The sequence below is a fragment of the Buteo buteo genome, chromosome 2 (assembly GCF_964188355.1).
Source record: "Buteo buteo chromosome 2, bButBut1.hap1.1, whole genome shotgun sequence".
In the NCBI taxonomy this organism is placed as follows: Eukaryota; Metazoa; Chordata; class Aves; order Accipitriformes; family Accipitridae; genus Buteo; species Buteo buteo.
Window position 1 is genome coordinate 77,465,915 of NC_134172.1, and position 18,061 is coordinate 77,483,975.

Genomic DNA, 18,061 nt, shown 5'->3' on the forward strand with positions numbered 1-18,061 from the left:
CTTAGCTGATACAATTTCCTTCCCTTCCCTCAACCCTATCTTCTCCACAATCTCTTTTGGTAGGTTCCCCCTCTCTTTTGTCTTTCTGAGGTTTGGTCCTTTATACCAGCCAGTATTTTTCATTCCTGCTTTAACTCATGGAAATACAATTGCACATGCATCCAATGGTAATGATGGATGTAATTAACCATCTCCACATCCCAGTTCCTCTGCCTATTTCTTTGCTGAACGCTATCACTGTCAGGTCAGCTTTAGCCTGCAGAAAATATCTCTGCTACTACCAGCCATTTCCATTATTTGAGGCAGGTACCAGTGCCTGGAGGTAGGTTTTAATGGTTGAAGCTAGCAGCATCATACAGGCAAACAGCTTGGCACCAGCGGAGTCCCAGACTCATCAGTGCCAGCTCGTGCTGTAATTACAGCCTGTGCTTCTCCATCCGACCTCTGTGATGGCTGTTACAGCGAGAAAGGGCTCAGGCTGCTCTGAGCCCACTTTTTAGCAAGGGTCGGCCATGGTGTTGGATGGAGCCCAGTCTGGGGAGAGGTGGAAAGCCCTTAGGGAGGACGATGAGAATAAGCCATAGGGCTTGCATTGGGGAATGGCACATCTCGAACCCTTCGTGGGAAAGTTACAGCATAAGGAAGGAGGTGCTTTGTCCATCTCACTGCTAATTAAACCACTCATCCTACAGCCTGTGTATGGCCGGAGCCTGCTGGAGTCACCTACACACAGCAAGCAGAAAGGTCCCTGTCCCCAGCCTGCTGGAGAGCAGACCTGCCACCTCCCCGGCTCTCTGGCTGGAGAGGAGCAGTGAGAAACCAGCAAAACCAGGATCAGATTGCAGCAGGCTCCTCCTCCAGTGACTACAGAGAGGGAAGGAGAGGCGGAGGAGAGCTGGAAACCAGCAACTCCAGGCTGCCTACCTGCACCTTGCCAGGCAGGCTGGGGGCGAGCATCTTCTCCACCCGCATCCCATGGGATGTGCGGGGTCCCTGGGTGCTCCCTGCTATCCTGGGTGCATCTTCCCATCGCTGCCTGCTTCCAGCCCGGCATGGAGAGCCTGAGCACCAGCCTGAAGAAGAAAGCTACGGAGCAGCACTACAGGGCGGAGGTGATGATTGCTGGAGAGCAGCTGAGGTAGGAGGTGATGGGGCTCTTCTCCAGGCTGTATCCTGCTAGCAGGACCCTCAAAGCTTTATCCTTGAGCAAGCTCTTTCCCCCCAGATGCTAGTGCCTCCCCAGTATCTGCTGATCCTTCCTTCACCTACCAAACCAGTGGTGAACCAGGTCCTCTCCTGTATTCCCTTGCCCTGCTGCTCCTCCCTGGGCATCTCCTGCCCTCCACCTCCAGATGCCAGGGGACTGGCAGGTGGGTTTAGATGGCAACAGGTATTTTTGCTCCCTTTGCATCTTCCCCCAAAGGCAGAGCCTGATGTGGTGATGCTGAGCAGCCTCTTCGAGGTGTCCCTGGCTGGATGGGGAGAGCACCGCGGGCGTTCCAGGGGTGTTTGGACTTTTGGGGTGATTTTGGGAGGTTGTCCCACAGGTGCCATGCACCTGAATTGTTTTGCACAGCAACATGTAGGCTCTTCCCTTTCTCAAAAGTCACTTTTGGGAACTTCTGCTGGTTTGTAGTCCCAGTTCTTGAGCAGCTTCCCAGGTTTTTTTTTTCCCCTTATGAAGACAGAAATATATTCTCCTATGCAAGAAAACCTGTGTGGCTGAGAAAATGTGTTCCTTGTGTATCTGGGCTCACCCCCCCCCCCCCCACTTGCTTCTAAGCATGCAACTGTAGGCTTTTCTAGCTCTTGAGGAGAGTTTGCTTGTTTGTATCTGGAGCCATTCTGTTTTGTTTTGAAATGTGGGTAGAAAATAGGAAAAGTATCCTTGAATAATGTAAAGAGCCTAGAGCCCAAGTTTGCTAGCACCAGGTTCCTAAATTTAGCTCTGTGTTGCTATGTTGTCCATTCTCAGTGAGTCATGTTAACTTTAGTTTTATTCTACTGTATGAAAGATCGATAATTTCTAACTAAGGATTAGGGCCCCATCTTGAAAACACAGCCAATGTCCAAAGTGGCTGGATTTTAAATATATAGTGATGGTTAGCCACACTTCCAGTCTATTGTCTTTCACAAGTATTATTGTCCTAGCTCCAGAAATTAAATCTTTTCCTTAGGTAGTGGCTGGGAGAGCTGCTGTTGGGGGTGGAGGCTGCATCAACCTTTCTGACTTTGCAGGATTTGCAGTCCACGTTGTAAGGGAGGCTTTGAAGATGAGCTTAACTTTCTTATAGGGAAAAGCATCAGCTGATCTGAGTGATTTGCCTCATTTCAATAACTCAGTACAAGAGATGTAAAGTTATGACTTATTCCATCCCGTGGGCAGGGCAGGCTTGTTCATATTTATATTTCCAGTATTTTACTCATCTGGAGTGACTGAGGTTTAAGACGGGCCTTAGAGCCTGGGCCAAAGGACGGGGTCAGGTGTCGAGAGAGAAAATGAAATAATCAAGCCATATGTTAAAACTGATCACTGCACGAGTAAGGGGAATGATGTGGCTTCCTCGTGCTTTTTGTAGGACAGGAGCATATCAGATCCTGGACCATTTGGCGATTGTGACTGTTAGCTGGAGAAGGGGATAAAATAAATCTGTGAACAGAGCTCTTCTACTATATTGCACACTACGTTAGTTCTTATAAGCAAGGTAAAGGCATAGTACAAATGTTACACTCTTCTGAAAACCAGTAATACCAACTCATTTTTTCATCCCAGTATTTGTCTGGAAACTTCACTCCTTATTGTCAGCATGAATGTGCCCTGAAACTTTAAAAAGAATGCTAAAAGCCTGAAGGGAGGCAAGCTTTGTGCAGGGAGGGAATAGCTTTCCATTAGTGTGACTGGGGTAAAGTTGAATAGAAAATCCAAAATATATGTACTTTGGGGGGCATTCTTCTGTGGAGGGGGTTTTTGTTTTGTTTTGTTTTTGTTGTTGTTGGTTAGTTCGTTTGTTTTTTTCCCTATAGCTGGAGTGCGTCAGAGTTTCCTGGCTAGAGAGCTCCCAAAATCTGAGACTTTTCAAGCCAAGCCCATCACAGCAGGTTACAATCTTGAACTGCTTGCTCCTGTTCAGTTTGCTACCCCAGGGAGAACCTGATGCAGGTTATCACCTCTGCTGGAAGGGGTGATAGGCAGGGTAGGAAGCTTATACAAGTGGAGAGGAGAGGTGAGAGCCCTCGCTTCAGATGCTGTCCCGTGCTAAAACCACGCTGCTGGGAGACACGTGCTGTTTTGCAAACACGGCAGTGCAGGGAGCAGACCCGATCTGCCTTTGGGCGGCTTCGACTGCTTCATGCCCCTGACCTGCTCTTGAAAGGCTCGAATTCTTCACTGCACGGAGAGGAGCGGATGGATTTCATCCGGCGTGACTGCTCTCTTCTTCAGCTGTGTTTTGTGGGTGATGGGTCTAAGGGCCAAGGGAGGACCCCAGTGTACCCAGTGCTCACAGTGATGGGGAGGTGGGTCCTTTTGCTGGTGGCTTGGCACATCCTTCTGCTTTGGTGGGGCAGGAGCCTGTTCCCAGTGCAGAAAGACTGGAAGGAGCTGCTGGCCAGCATGGGGGGTAAAACCGGGGGAGGAGGGTGAAGAGATGGACACCACTAACCTGTCACCGGGGTCCTCCTTCCCCTGCGGTTCGTCTGGCTGAAAGGAGAATCGAAGGATGCAGAGCAGAGCATGCTGCATGCTCCATGCTCAAGTCTGTCTCTTGTATTTTGGGGATCTTGCAGCCTGGCAGATGAGGAGTTAGTGATATGAATCCTCCCAGGGCCTGGGTGCCCAATAAGTACTAATGGGGAAACTGAGGCAGAGAAGCTGGATGATGCCTCTGGCAACAGCAGATGGGGCAGGGCTAAATGTCCACATTGTGCTCCCCTGCTCTCCCCCAGGTAAGGAATAAAGCAGCATGTAAAGGAGCCTCATCATCTGCCCTGACTCTGTAAGCCTTGATCAGTAAATAACACTCTTGTGTCTACGTAAAATCTCAAACATTTGTTTTTCCCTGCTCTCCGCTTCCTGCCCTGCCTCCCCGCTATTGTATTTAATCAAACAAACCTTTGCTCCATCTTTACGGTTCTTTGGCTTCCCAGCAAGTTTGCTAATCCCTCTGAGTTTGGTTTGGCTGGAGGGATGAGTCTGTTCAGCGTCAGGATGTGTTTCCCAGCCAGAAATAGCTGCACAAGCGAGGGGTGAAGGAACGTTTTGTGGGGATGGCTGGGAACAAAATACATCCTAAAGGAATCCAGGGGTGAGTGGACACTGTGCTTTGGGCTGTCTGTCTGCCAGCGTCCCTTTACTTCCACGGGGATGCTGCTTTCTAGTCCGTGGAGAGGGAAGAGGGGTTTTGGGTCTTGAGTGTCTCCCCATCAAAAAGATGAAGATAATAATTTCCACTGATATTTTGGTCTTGGGTTTGAGAGGGCTGCTGTCTCAGGCTTGTTCCTCACATCTCCTGCTGTCAGTCTTATTGTTTCACACATATAAACTTGCGTGAAAATCACACTAGTTTTACTGGGCATTGTGTGTTCCTGGGTGGCATTCTGTAAAAGAGGCCCAATTAGTCATTTCTAATTGCAACAAATGGCTTATCTGCACAGAGATATTCTGGAACAGCTACCACACTTTGAATTCACACCCTGCTGTAATCTGACTTTCTCAAGTACAGACAAGTCCTTGTGCACTCTCTTCTGGGTATTCCTCATGGTCAAGTGAACTAGCTGGTCTCTAATAACTCCGTTAAGCTGAATTAATCACTCTTAAACATAAAATATACTTTGTAAATTTTATGTCTTGGGCAGAAAAAGTGAGAGGAGGAGAGTTTTCTCCTATGAAGAACAAAATTGTGATTTCAGCCACTGACCAAAATTTTCAATGGTGCTGAGTGTTTTATTTGGATGCTCAAATTGAGACACTGTTAAATAAAGTGCTCATATCTTAATGCTCTGGAAATTGTGCTCACTTAAAGGTGTGTAGCTGAACATGCCAAAATTTGTATTCCTGGCCAAAAATCTTGGGTCCACAGGAGGTTTGGTGGTTCTCTGCTGAACTTTCATCGCTTGAAATGGGGATGTCTTCCTGGAGGAACTGTGGGACACTGCTTGATGTGGCAGTGACTGGATGAATGTTATTCTGAAGACGAGACTATGTAATCAGAATGACTTTAAAAGCCTGTTATTAAATTTTCAGCACTGATGAAAGTGAGGACTGGGAAGTAGGCTTTTGCTTGCCAGGATTTCTTTTTGAGATTTAAGTCTTGTTTTCCTATACATACATTTAAATACAAGTAGGAAAATAAAACATCTCTGTACCACTTTGGGCTGCCACAGGTGTGCAAAGCCCTCTCCTCTCCCCCAGGATGTACTGGTGCTTTTGCAGACTGGGAGTGCAGCAAACTGGGTTTTGCCGAGTGGTTGTTTTCCCTGAATGTGCCTCTCCAGCAGCTATTTTGCAGATACGCTGTTGTGGCTGCTGCTGCCTTTTACTGAGCACTTAGTTGTTTGTTTGTTTGTGTGCATGTGGTTTGTTTTTTATTGTTTGTTTGTTTTCTGTAAAGATAGGAACAGAAAAGATCCTTTGGGTGACGCATCTTTCCAAGGCCGTTCATTTGTACTTGACCGCTGTGGGAATGCGAACCAGAGTTAATATCCTTGAAAGATTCACCTTGGCATTTGAGCTGCTCAAGGTCTGTTTACATGGGTAGGAGGTGATGGAGAGTGCTCCGGGGAGACGTTCCCACTCCATGCAGGCACGTGTAAGGTCTTGCTGCAGAATATCTATCACTTTAGGGATTGCTCTGGTTGTGCAACCATGAGACAGTAAAAGTAGCAACTTTTTGAATACAAGAAAGCCCTTTGCTTCGACAAATGCCCTTGATTCAGACTCTGTTTTGAAACTGCGTGAAATGTGAACACGCAGAAGTAATCGAGAGAGGAGCTCCTTGGGTTGCTCCCCAGCAGTGGGCATCCGTAACGCTGCTGGGAAAATGCTGGCCTGCCAGAGGAGCAGGGAAGTTGTGTTTGCAACAGCTGAAGTGACTTAAAACTCTTGATTCCCTAGAGGTTTGTGTTTTGTTTGTTTTTTTTTTTTTTTTTCTTCTTTTCTATTTACACTGCTGCAGATCTCCCTCTCAACAAGGTTACACAGGATGAATAACGATGTCTTCGTAGTGACCTTGAGAAAGAACTGATTTGGTTACCCAACGCAGCCTACCCAAAGCAAATGCATGTGAAAGCAGCACACCGACTGCCAAGGGAGTGTTTCGTAAGAGTCGATTCTCATGTTCCAGCAAGCATTTTATCCTTGCACTATTCTGCCTTTTTTTTTCTTTTCTTTTCTTTTGGAGAAGTCATATGTATGTGGGGTAGGTTTTGGCATCTAGAAAACTCATAATATTGCATTATAAATCTTTCCTTAAATTTTTTAATCTGGAAGCATGATTATAAACCACTCGGTTTCACTCGCTTTGTGTACATGGACTGGTTTATAGAGGGTGTCAGCTGAGCTGTTGGAAGATGCAGTTGGTGTTACGTCCTTCTGTGACTGAAGTACAAAATTTGTCTCTTCGTAGTTGATGGGAAACGGTAAACAAGAGGAAAGTGAAAAGACCACAAGGACACTTGAGCTGTGCATGTTCCACTGCCCTGCGTCTGCAGGCAAGAGGGCAAACTTGTCACAAATTTAAAACAGCCCACCAAGGTCCAAGATGCTGCTGCTCCAGAGGTGCTTAAATACCACTTAATTCCTGTCCTGGCAATTGTTCCCAACAGAATAGGTTCAGAATAAGTGTGGTTTTTTGTTTTTGTTTAGATTTGTTTTGGTTTGTTTTTTTAAAATCCTAGGTTTTGGTAGTATTGTTTGCTGAAAATCTTTTTTGGGTTGTTTTTTTTTTTCCCTACAAGATCAGTGCATTTTCTGCAGTATTCTGAAACATGATAAAAAAAGACCTATAGGGGAAATAGTATTCTCCCAACCAGTTTCTATGCAGGCCTTGTGTGATTATGGTCTATGTGTTATTGTGGGTAAATATATGTGTGTGTGCATATGTGTGTGTGTGTGTATATATATATATATAGTCTTTATAGACTCCTGCAGACTCTTGATAGCAATAAAGTACTCTTGTTGTATTTCTTATCTCTGCCAAACATGCCTCTAAAGTGGCATCTCACTTGCTGATTACGAAGGAAAGCAAGCATATAAAAAAATGACTGCTTGTCTTCTCCCATAGCAGAAGGATGTCAGGGCGGGGAGCCTCTCTGTTTGCAGTTGCTGCTGACTGTGTCTAATTGCATTTTGACAGTGGACCGTGAAATAAAGGAAGGAAAAAAGCTAAAAACTCTAAAAATAGCAGGCAGGTGTCTGTGGACTGTTCTTTTCGGGTAAAATCCATTTGCAGAATGACTGCTGGTTGCTCGTGGGAATGAGCCTTCCAGGTAAAGAGAGTAAAATACTGAATATAGACTTCAGTATTTGAGGGAGGCCTGCCAAGGGCAAGGCCAGGAGCTGGTTCTGCATGAATCTTTGGCTTAGTATTTTAATTACCGGGAAGGTCTGAAAATGTCTGTTAAGAATTATGTTGGCTTGTAGTTTCACCAGCATTAATTACAACAATCAATTACTAATTATTCATCCAACAAAAGGTTTTATCTTAAGACTTTTGAGACCCTAGTATTTGTAAATCCTACAATATAGGATAATCCATTATTATCTGATAGATTTTTAGGATATTTAAAACTTCTCATATGCTGCCTGAAACTGTTGTCCAACATGCTGTGTTGTACGCATAACTTCTTCAAAATGAACAAAAGAACTCGAGGCATGAAATAAAGAAAGGCTGCAGTGATTAATGCCTTTGTAAAATATACTGGCTCAGGGCAAAACTGTGAATTGAAATGAATAATTTGAAACCAGAAATGTCCTAGAGTTACAGAGGAGATGTTTAATTAATATCTCCCCGCGGAGTCTACTGCATGCACTGGGCATTTTCCAGGGTTAGTATTTTGGGAACAGTCATGACTACAGGGCAAAAGTTTGGCTCTTGGACAGATCTCCTGCCAAGTTGGGTTGGCTTTGGCTTGAACACATAAGATGTCTGTGCCTTGTGGCTTGCTCAGTTGTTGAGGTCCTTTTAAAAGTCAAAGCCATAGTCACCTGAGTAACCTTCACCCATACATATCTTTCTGCCAGAGTCACAGACTAGCCATAATGTCAGAGTTTTCAGGATAGGACAGTTGTTGTCTTGCTAAACTCTGTCTCAGTCCATCCCAGTTTGAACCAGAAAAATGTCAGGACTGCTGTCCACTGTTGGTGTGGATTAGTGGGTACATGGATTAGTAGGTAGTGCACGGGATCTGCCTGGCACTTGTCTCTCAGACACATGCAGAAGAAACGAGCGCTCCCATTACTGCTCCCACCCTGAGCTATGACTAAGATTTTGTCCTGGGGGCAGCTACATTCCTGCTTTCATGGTTATGGGGAAGGAGAACTAGACACAGAATTGTGCCAAGACGACAAACATATGTACTACTATTTTTTTTTTCTGTATTTTGACCCTTCTTCACAAGCTTCAGCTAGTTGCTGTGTATTTTTTAGAGGCTTGTATAGAACAAAAAGACACGTATAGTTCAGACTAAGTCTGGTGCAGGCAATTTTATAACCTGCGTAGTGATAGGAGGAGAGAAGGGGATGAAGGAGAGGCTGCTTAGGATTGATGAATGCAGCCTTGCAAAGCCAAGAGGTTTGGCTGAATTTGTAAGTCACTGGGTGCTTGCCAGAATTCCCAAATCATCAGTGGTTTCTCCAGGCTGGACAGACGCTGGGCTGTTAGACCTGAATTCCCCTGTAACACCAGCTATGCTCAACGAGTGTCTTTCTCTCTAGGCTTCGCCTCCACGATGGGAAGCTCATTAAAGACAGACGTTACCACCTCCGAACGTACCCAAACTGCTTCGTAGCGAAGGAGCTCACAGACTGGCTGATCGACCACAAAGAAGCACCGGACCGAGAGACGGGCATCCGCCTCATGCAGAAGCTAATGGACCATTACATTATCCATCACGGTGTGTGGGTTTCCCTGCTTCCCGCTGAGTCTCCCTGGGGAGGTGGCTGTGTGTCTGGTCACCACGTGTGTCCATCAACCCAGGAAAACAGTGGTCAGGTCCCTGTTCATGACCCTCCCATGGGTGAGGGCTGCTGGGGTAGCTGGGAGATGAAGGGCAGGCATGAGGTTGTACGGGGTTGGATCTGTGTGAAGCTGTAGCACTTTGGGGGATGTGCCAGTTCCCTGCCCCCAGAAAAGGAACTTGGGCTGTGTGCTGCTAAAACAGCATCTGAAGTATCTCTTATCTGAAAGCAAGTTCAGTAACACCTGACCTGTATTGCCCTACAGCAACTGCATCGGCAGCCAGTGCTGGGTATTTTTACAGGAGCTGGTCTAGCTCATGTTTGTGTCATGCAGAAGTGGAAGCTGGATTATAACGCATCCTTTACATCTGCAGGAAAAGTAATTTTTTTTTACCGTAAGAGCCCAGTGTTCCTCAGTTTCCCCATCCATGCCAGGTTGGGACAAGTAGGGCTGTGGAGTCCACATCGCCCAAAGCAACAAGTAAACTGGTACCTGTAAACCTGGGGTTGAAGCAATCCGGTAGGAATGCCTCCCTTGGGATTTAAGGGTGTGATGCCATTTCAAAGGCTTGTCCATAGAACCTGTTAAAAGAGAAAAAAACCCAACAAACAAATGAAGTGGCGGGGGGAAGCAGCTTGGTGCTCAAGCCTGGCTCTTAGTTTTCAGGTTTTTTCCTTTTTAAAAATTATTTTGAACTTTCAGCAGTTTTGGATTAACTCAGGACACGTAGCGTGGTCTGTGCCTGTCCCTGAGCTGCAGAGCAATCCCCAAGGTCCAGCCCTTGGTCCCATATAACAACGGGAAACAAATGCTTCGGGCTGGCAAAGAGCTGGTTTTCTCCGTGTGATTTTTCAGGCCCAATCAGAAGCAAAAGTCGTGGATTATCAAACAGGCTTGGGACACCAGTGCCCTCGGTGGGAAGGGTTGTGGCTGAGCTGCCGACCCTTGGCTGAGCTCTCTTGTTCCCAAGTCTTCGGGACACGAGCGGTGACCTGGAGTTTGGTAGATTGTCACGAGAGAATGAAGCTGAGGAGACAGAAGCAGATGACAACCATACCAAATCCAGCCTTCTCTTCCCAGCTCTTCTCTAGGGTCCAGAAATAGCTGCCTTTACCACTGCGATGCAAACACTCTCCGTTGCCATCTGCTACTTGCTGAGGTTAATGCCCTTTACATTAAGCTGCCTTGAATGAAAACAAACTGCTGCTGTGCTTTATCACAAAAGCATAAAGCTGAAGCAGTGAGTTCTCAGTTAACCATTAACACTTAAAACTGATTATTTTTCCATCTCTCCAGCCGACAGTTTCAAATAAATCCATTAGTTAATTAAACCTGTGCAGCGCTGGGTACCAGTGCTGTTTTGATTGCTTATCGCAGACGTGTTCCTCCTGCTTCTGTGTAATTCCTGGCAGGACACAGAAGTTGACTTTCCAACTTGCCTTAATACCATTAATTTTTCTTAGCCCTGTGGAAACGGGGCTGCCTGCTAACCGCAGCACTGTGCTAAGTGCTTTGCAATTGGCTAAACTGTTTGCCCTCTTCTCCGCTGGGATCCAGAAGAAAATAATTATCTCATGAAGATCATTGTCTGTGCTGCCTCTTAATGGTCTGGTGTGGTTTGAGCTGTTATTCTATTACATGCTGGAAACACATTGAAATTGGTCTGCGAATAGCAAAAATGCTTTGCTTTTCTATGGGCACAGCCTTGTAATGTTTTATGTTTAATTCCCGATTGCAATGACACCTGCACCGTTGCTCCTTGGAGTTAAGAAGGTGCAAACTTTCACCTTTTAAAACAACCTTCTTGTCATGCCTTCTTGCTTGATGAGTCATGGGCTTCAGCGTCCTGATTTCACACCAAGAGAACTGCTCGGGAGGAATGATGAACTCCAGATAACCTGACAGTTTTTAGCATTTTGCTGCTCACCGAAAGGGGAATGAAGTTTTGCCAGTCTGCTCAGAAGAATAATTAAGTGTTAAAATTTTCCCCCAAAATAACTTATATCTTTTGAATTTCACTCTGGTGGATTATGTTACTTTAGTGAGGAAAATTTTGGGGTTGTTTTTTTTTCCCCTTTGACTAATTTTCTTTGTTTTCTGGGCATATTCTTTACTCCATGGATTTTTTTTACCGCTGAAGTTCTTGCTTCAGACGGGTGGACCTGCAGAAAGGCAGGCTGACTGATTTAAGAGCTGGGCTGTGACTTTGGGGCTGTTTGTTTGTTTTGACTTGTAGTCTAGGAATCTGTTGCAGGCAAGTTTATCTCAAAGCTGTATCCCAAATATTTACCTGCTAAATGTTGCATGTACTTAACAGCCATGCATTTACAGACTGTGTGCTCAACCCCAAGATGAAACTGAGGCTTTTCATACAGATTTGATTATTCCAGTTGTATGCACCTAGCTTTGAAGAAAAATTTCTCTCTTGAGGTCAGTTTGCCATGCAAATGAATTGGGCGGGGTTGGCACAAAATGGTGTGGAAAAGTTGGTGTCACTATACATTCTAGCTTACAAGTATTTTTGACAGGGACAGAGGTGATTTGGGGGGTTTTGGATGCAGTGTGGGGCTTTTTCCTCCTGTCCTCCAGGTCTACTTACGTGTGGCAGTAGCTTTCTAAAAAAAGCTGATTGAGACAATTCCGTTTGTTCTCTTTTAGTCTAAACCAAAGCATCAACATTTAAATTAAATAATAAAAAAAATCCTTCTTTGTTCTAAAGAATGTTTCAGTGTCCGGACCAAAATGTAGGCTCAAACTTAAGCTTTCCCGAGGTCTGTTCAGTGGGACTGACCTCTCCCACCGGCATGGGCTGCAGGCATTTGTAAACCCCTAATTTGGGGACCGAAGGCTCAGATGGGCGTAGAGGACATCGCATGGAGCCCCCATAGCTTTTAACCTGGAGATAACACCCTCACGAGTCTGTGTTCTGCGCAGCTCTGTCCCTTACGGACTGACAGCCGCCTGCAGCACTGACACCCCTGCTCTGAACTCCTTTCAGTCTGCGACGAGCACTCGGACTACAAGGATGCCAAGCTGCTGTATCGCTTCCGCAAGGATGACGGGACCTTCCCCCTCAGTAAGGACGTGAAGGTGTTCATGAGAGGGCAGAGTCTTTATGAGAAGTACGTGAGTCCTTCCCCTGCAAAACAAATCTCAGCAAAGGGCGTTGGGAGTGTGCTCCGCTGGCTGCGCTTGCTGATGATGCTCTACAGCCGGCAGCCACAGCTACAGCTGGCTTTTCTCTTCTTTTCGCTGTGCCCCGTGCTCTAGGATTGGGAAATGCTGTTTCCTGAGCCCTCTCACAGCCGTAGGACAACCAGCCTTTTTGGGGCTGGGTCGGGAGCTGTGCTCTGAACTCACGGATGCTTTCAAGGGCTCCAACCCAAGTGCAGGTTCGGGGATTTGGTACGGGGAAGCGCTAGGGTGCAGTCTGCTGTTTGAGTGTTCCCAGGATGGGCATGTCCAGTGGCCGTTCCCAGCACTCCCCCAGCCTCCCTGGGTGAGCTGCTTCCACCAGCACTATTAGGACTTATGTCCCACCAGAATCAGCAGGGTGTGGGATCTTCGGGGTCCTCATGTGCCCGGATCCCTGCACCTCCCTTAGCCTATTTGCGAAATCTGTAATGGAAAAATTAATTCTCAGGCAGTAAAGAAAACTCCCTCTCCAAATATTTAGTTTTCTTGGTGTTGATTCTTTCTGGTTCTAAGCCAAGCCAACTTCCCAGGCACGTCGTGAGTCATTTTGTTAGACCGGGTTTAACCACAGACCACCCTCTGGACCCATTTTCCTTTAACAGCCTCTTCACATCTTCTCTGTCCTCAAATCCTGGCAATCAGATTCACAAGCTGGCACTGAGGGAGAACTCCTTCGGCCAGGCAGGCGGTGATTTCGGCTGTCTGTGACCCTCTGGCAGACGTGCATCCCTTGTGCTTTGCTTTTGCTCAGCGGTGGTGGGAGCATCCAGCACATCTCACGGCTGAGCCCGCTGCACCCTCTCGTGGAGACACTGGATTTAGCTCTCGCATACGCTGCAAACTGAGTATGTTTAGTGAAACACACCTTCCCCATCAATTTGGTCCATCTGCCATTTGTTGCGTGCGTTCACTTGCTTGGCTTTCCTCTGCGGTCTTTAGTTGAGGCTGGGGCTAAACTGGTTTTGCTGAAGCTGCTTCCTCCACCGTGATGAAGATTTACAAAGCTGCCTGACTGCGGCTTTGCATTTCTCCCTCCCTTCCCACTGCTCCCAGGCAGCAATATTTTGGCCGTAATACTCTGCCCGCTTCTCTTGGCCTTGCTTTGTCTGGCTGCACAACATCACGGGAGCCTTGTCCCACCTCTGTGCCAGGCTGGTGAGCGTGGAAGAGTCAATTCTGAAGGTGAGAGAGGAGAACTCGGTGAAGTACCAGAGGACTTTCCTGGGCTGCGAGATGATCGACTGGCTCGTTCAGGAGGGAGAAGTGGAGAACCGAAAGGAAGCGGTGGAGCTGGGACGGGCGCTGCTGGAGCATGGGATCATCCAGCACGGTGAGCGAGGGTCCGGCTGGAGCTGGGATGGAAAGTGAGAGATGAGCGTGGTTGTCAGAGCTCTGCTAGGAACAAATCCCCATTCACGTCGTGTAACAAGTGCTGGTCAAGTGCCCACTTGGAGATAGTAATGGGGCCTTTTAGTTCTATGTTTGGAGCTGGTGACCTTTGAAATTGGAGCAATCTTCCACCACCCACAAAAGCTTTGAGTTGAAATCTGAGCTCTTGCTCTTCAGTTCTTCAAAGCCTCCGGCCACAGGACCGGGATCCACCCCTGGGTTTGGAGGGCTGGGTTGGGAGGATGTAATGTTCAGCTCCGCTTGGCTGGAGATCATAACCATCTGCAGGAATTAAAGTTTCAATTCAGAAGGCAGGGAGTCCTCTGAGTGTCTTGGGACAGGGGCAGGTAGAGGGCTGTGACTCCGTGGTGCACGCCTGGGAGATGGCATCTCCTGGGGAGGTGGCCCTGCTGTTCCTCCTTCCCTGCAGGTAGCATTCTCGAACAGTCAGAAAAACTGCAGTAGAACACAGAGGTATTAAAAGCAATTAATCTGCATCCCTCAGTATATTTCCTATATATATTTCGCACCCCCCTCAGCCTCTCCCTCCTGCCCTGTTCTCTCCTAGTCTCCAATAGGCATCACTTCTTTGACAGTGACATCCTCTACCACTTCTGGATCAACTTTCGACGGAGGCGGCGTCTTACAGAGTTACTCAACGAGAACTCTTCTCGTACCCTCTCCGAGAGCCCAGACAGCCCCTTCTGTCTTCGCAAGCTCAACCCGGACCCAGGCAACACCAGCTTTCTCTCTGGTAACTGTGGATGTGTTTGTGGAGGGGTGTGAAACCAAGGATTACATTACCAGAGTATCCCAGAGCCGAGGGTGTTGCTCCAGCAACCCATGAAGCGACCACCCATCCCACTGGTTTGTGGTGGATGTCATGACGCAGTGGCAGTCTCTATCACAGCTCCCCATCCCAGGAAAATAACTCAACTTAGCATCACCTCAGCTCTTGATCTTTCTTTGAAGCTGGTTTTACTCCTTCTAAGCTCAAATACCACCTTCAGTGCATGCTTAACTTTCAGGTGTGGGTCAGGCTGGTGGGGGGAAGTTTGTTATTTTAAAACTAGCCTGCTCTTGCCCTGAGTAGTTGTTATTTCTGCCTCTTTCAGTCCAGACCAACAAGGAGATCAAAATTGTCTCAGCGGTTCGAAGGAGCAGCATCACCTCCCTCGCTGGAAACTCCAACCCCTACTTCAGCGCTACTCCTACGTTGGTATTCCCTCCTGTGGCTGAGTGCAACCCCAAATCAGGTCTGGGCTTCTGCATTGCCCTGTTGTTGCACAGAATACACCTATTCCTCCAGGGCATGGGCTAGCCCAAGCCTCAGGTCCAAACCCATCCACTGTCAGCTTGGTGACTTGCAAGAGGAGAGGGTCAGCCTCACCTCTGAGTCTTGATTTGAAAAATTGTGCAAGCATTTTGAAAAAACATTGAGATGAATGCAAAGATTTCTGAGTGCAGTAAACGTGGCTGGTCCTAACATCTGTTCTGCAGCCCATGGTAATCCCCAGGCTGCCTTGTTATGCATTTTACTGTATGAAACCCTTGATTTTGATAGGAACTGTCACCTTCTGCTCTAGTGTTAAAGAGACCCGTCACCAATGAAGAGCTCCTGTCCCCTGGGGCTCCCTACGTCAAGAAAACGCTAACTGTAAGTGACCGTAGCAAATGGTATTGCTAACCCAACAGTATTGAGCTCTGACTGCTCTTTGATAGCTTTCTGTCTGCTGCTCTGACCTCTGTATGTTGAAACTTTGATTGCGTGTCACATCATCACGGCTTGCTCTTGGTGAGTCTCGGTGGGTCAATGTCTGCAGGTATTCTTGTGGGTGAAAATGTGTGCAGCCTCTGCTTTAGTTTAATGTATATCAAAGGGGTAGATCAGGAAAGAGAATGTTTCCTGGACAGAAACTCCCATTTACATTTCATCCAGCTCCATACAAACTATAAAACCAGTCAAGTCTTGTGACAGTTGAGACTTTGACACTCACCCTCTATCACACAGATATCACAGCTTTATGCATCTTTGAGGTTCCTGCTGCGGATCAGGTATGTTGGTATGATCCATCAGCATCTGATGGAGCAGCACTGAACGGGGAGCATCCAAGGGAAACTCTCGCTTTTCTTATGATTTTTTTCATGGATGAAATAAACACACTGCAAAATCTCCAGGATGCTGCAGACAACTTGAGTTTTGGGCTTTTGCTTTTCTAATTATTTCTAAAGCTGTAGGACCGGTCAAGGCAGGGCTGGTGGGTGCTGGGTGTGAATGTTGCAAGACAGTTCCTGCCCTGCGGATCCTATTGTGCTTGTTTATTTTTGTGTAAAACTTCTCAGCCCTTTCCTGCCAGCCTTTGAAAGGGGGAATCTTAACAGTGGCCAGTTTAGGAAATGCAAGGACTGTCTTGCCATACTGGTTTGACACAAGTGGGGTTACAGAGGAGCTGTGGATCAGGTTCCCAAATTAACTGCCGTAGAAATTGGTGGGAAGGAGCAAGAAAAATAAAGCTGATGATTAGTGTGGCATGTATGAGGACGTGCTGTTCATTCTCCTCCTGAATGCTCTTGCCCTGCCCTTCAACTCTGCCAGCCTGGGCCTTTCATGGCTCATTTCCTTCTGCTTAGCTGTGCAGTTGCTGTTATTTATTTATATGGGTAATGTGCAAAGTCCTTTGGGAATTCCTTTTCTCTTTTAGTCACGTCAGATGGCCACAGTATTACAGCAAACTGCTCTGACAGACTGAGATCAGAGTGGGAAAAATTAAGAGTGGCTACTTCCACCCTGGAAATGCTCTCCCGTGCCAAGGAAAAGGCACCGTGTGCGTGCTCTGGAAATGTTCTCAGCACGCTCTTGGTGCATGCCTTGCGCTTCAACTTCATGCTGCCTGTGCTTCGCTCTTCTGCACTTTTTGGCAGAGAGTATTAATCAGAAAGCAGCTTTGCAGAGAGCAATTAATCTGTGGTTCTGCATCTCGCTTGGTACACAGCCCTTTCTCTCCCACCCACGACAGATTAAGATCATGAGCGGAGCTCCCCATCTCACTAGGAGCTGTTGCATCTCCTCTATCCAGCCCGTTCCTTGGCTTTTAAACCCCTTTTGTTCTGCTTGTAGATCGTGGGGGATGCGGTGGGCTGGGGGTTTGTGGTCCGAGGAGGAAGACCTTGCCACATCCAGGCAGTGGACCCAGGAGGACCCGCTGCTGCCGCGGGGATGAAGGTACTTCTTACTCACGGTGGCTTAACAGGAGGCAGGACTTAAGTAACTGTATATAACCCCAGTGAAGCAGGGAAGGAGCAGAGCTTTATCCCGAATCACCTGCTCTCACAGCTCCCGAGATGTAACACATTTTGAGTTTCTCTGCTATTAACAATGTACGTGAAAGCTTAATAACCTTAGACTGATGCCTTGATTTGATTCATCAAGTAACGTCCCGTATTTCCAGCTCAGGTGAAATGAACTGAGGTCGTGAATCTCATTTTAGACCCAGGCGCGTATGGGGTTTGTGCGTAGAGTTTTAGGCGTGAATGAAAGAAATGTTGAGTTTCGCAGTTCCCTATGAAACCCCCAGCAGCGAGGGAGTAATTTCTACAAGCTGATATAAGTCTAAAGTCACATGGATATTTGAAATAATGGGATTCTTCAGAGGCAGAGTGTGACTCCTTGTTTGCTTCAGGCAGGATTGGAAGGGGATGGATGAATTTGTTTCATTTACTCAAGAGCCCAGTTAATTTCTCCTTACCTAATCTCATTTGCTACTAAATTGCTAGATGTTAATATTGTGCCTCATTTCCATCTGTGACATGAACCACTGCTCATAAATGAGTATATTTTTTTTTCTCTGTTAGCTCACAGTCTAAATCCCTTTGGTCCCTTTTTTATGATACAGTGATCGTAGCACAGTGATTATTAGTGTAGCTTATGGAGCGGTAATGCTTTAGTGTTTGCAGGGTTTTGTAGCAAGTTATTTGCATTGCAGCCTCTGGCTCTAGTCAATCGCGGGCAGAAGTTGCCATGAAGACATCAGCTGAAGGTAACCTGTCCTCCCTCTCCTTACAGGTGTGCCAGTTTGTTTTCTCAGTGAATGGTATGTACGTTTTACATCTGGACTATCAGACCATCAGCAGCCTCATCATGACGGGACCACGAACTCTGGTGATGGAAGTCATGGAAGCCGTTGAATAAGTGAAGGAGTCTCATCCCACCGCTGTTTGGAAAGGCAGGACGCTCCCCTAAGCAAGGATGGACTGTGGGGAGGGACCAAGCTTGACCATTCACTGTGAAATGTTAGCCAGGC

The 18,061-nt window shown here is 46.9% G+C and overlaps 1 protein-coding gene across 2 annotated transcripts; it reads left to right on the forward strand.

Moving 5' to 3' along the window:
* Positions 1-684: 684 nt before the first annotated feature.
* On the forward strand, positions 685-18,061 carry LOC142027181 (DEP domain-containing mTOR-interacting protein-like). 2 transcript variants are annotated; one of them, XM_075020881.1, is made up of 10 exons: positions 5,729-6,316; positions 6,624-6,775; positions 8,933-9,111; positions 12,175-12,298; positions 13,523-13,701; positions 14,329-14,514; positions 14,876-15,016; positions 15,347-15,417; positions 16,879-16,983; positions 17,824-18,061. In XM_075020881.1, the coding sequence occupies exons 2-10, from the start codon at positions 6,759-6,761 to the stop codon at positions 17,947-17,949; spliced, it is 1,128 nt and encodes a 375-aa protein (XP_074876982.1). In that variant the 5' UTR covers positions 5,729-6,316; positions 6,624-6,758; the 3' UTR covers positions 17,950-18,061. The 2 variants fall into 2 exon arrangements, with proteins under 2 accessions (XP_074876975.1, XP_074876982.1); XM_075020874.1 differs by lacking the exons at positions 5,729-6,316; positions 6,624-6,775 and adding an exon at positions 685-1,138.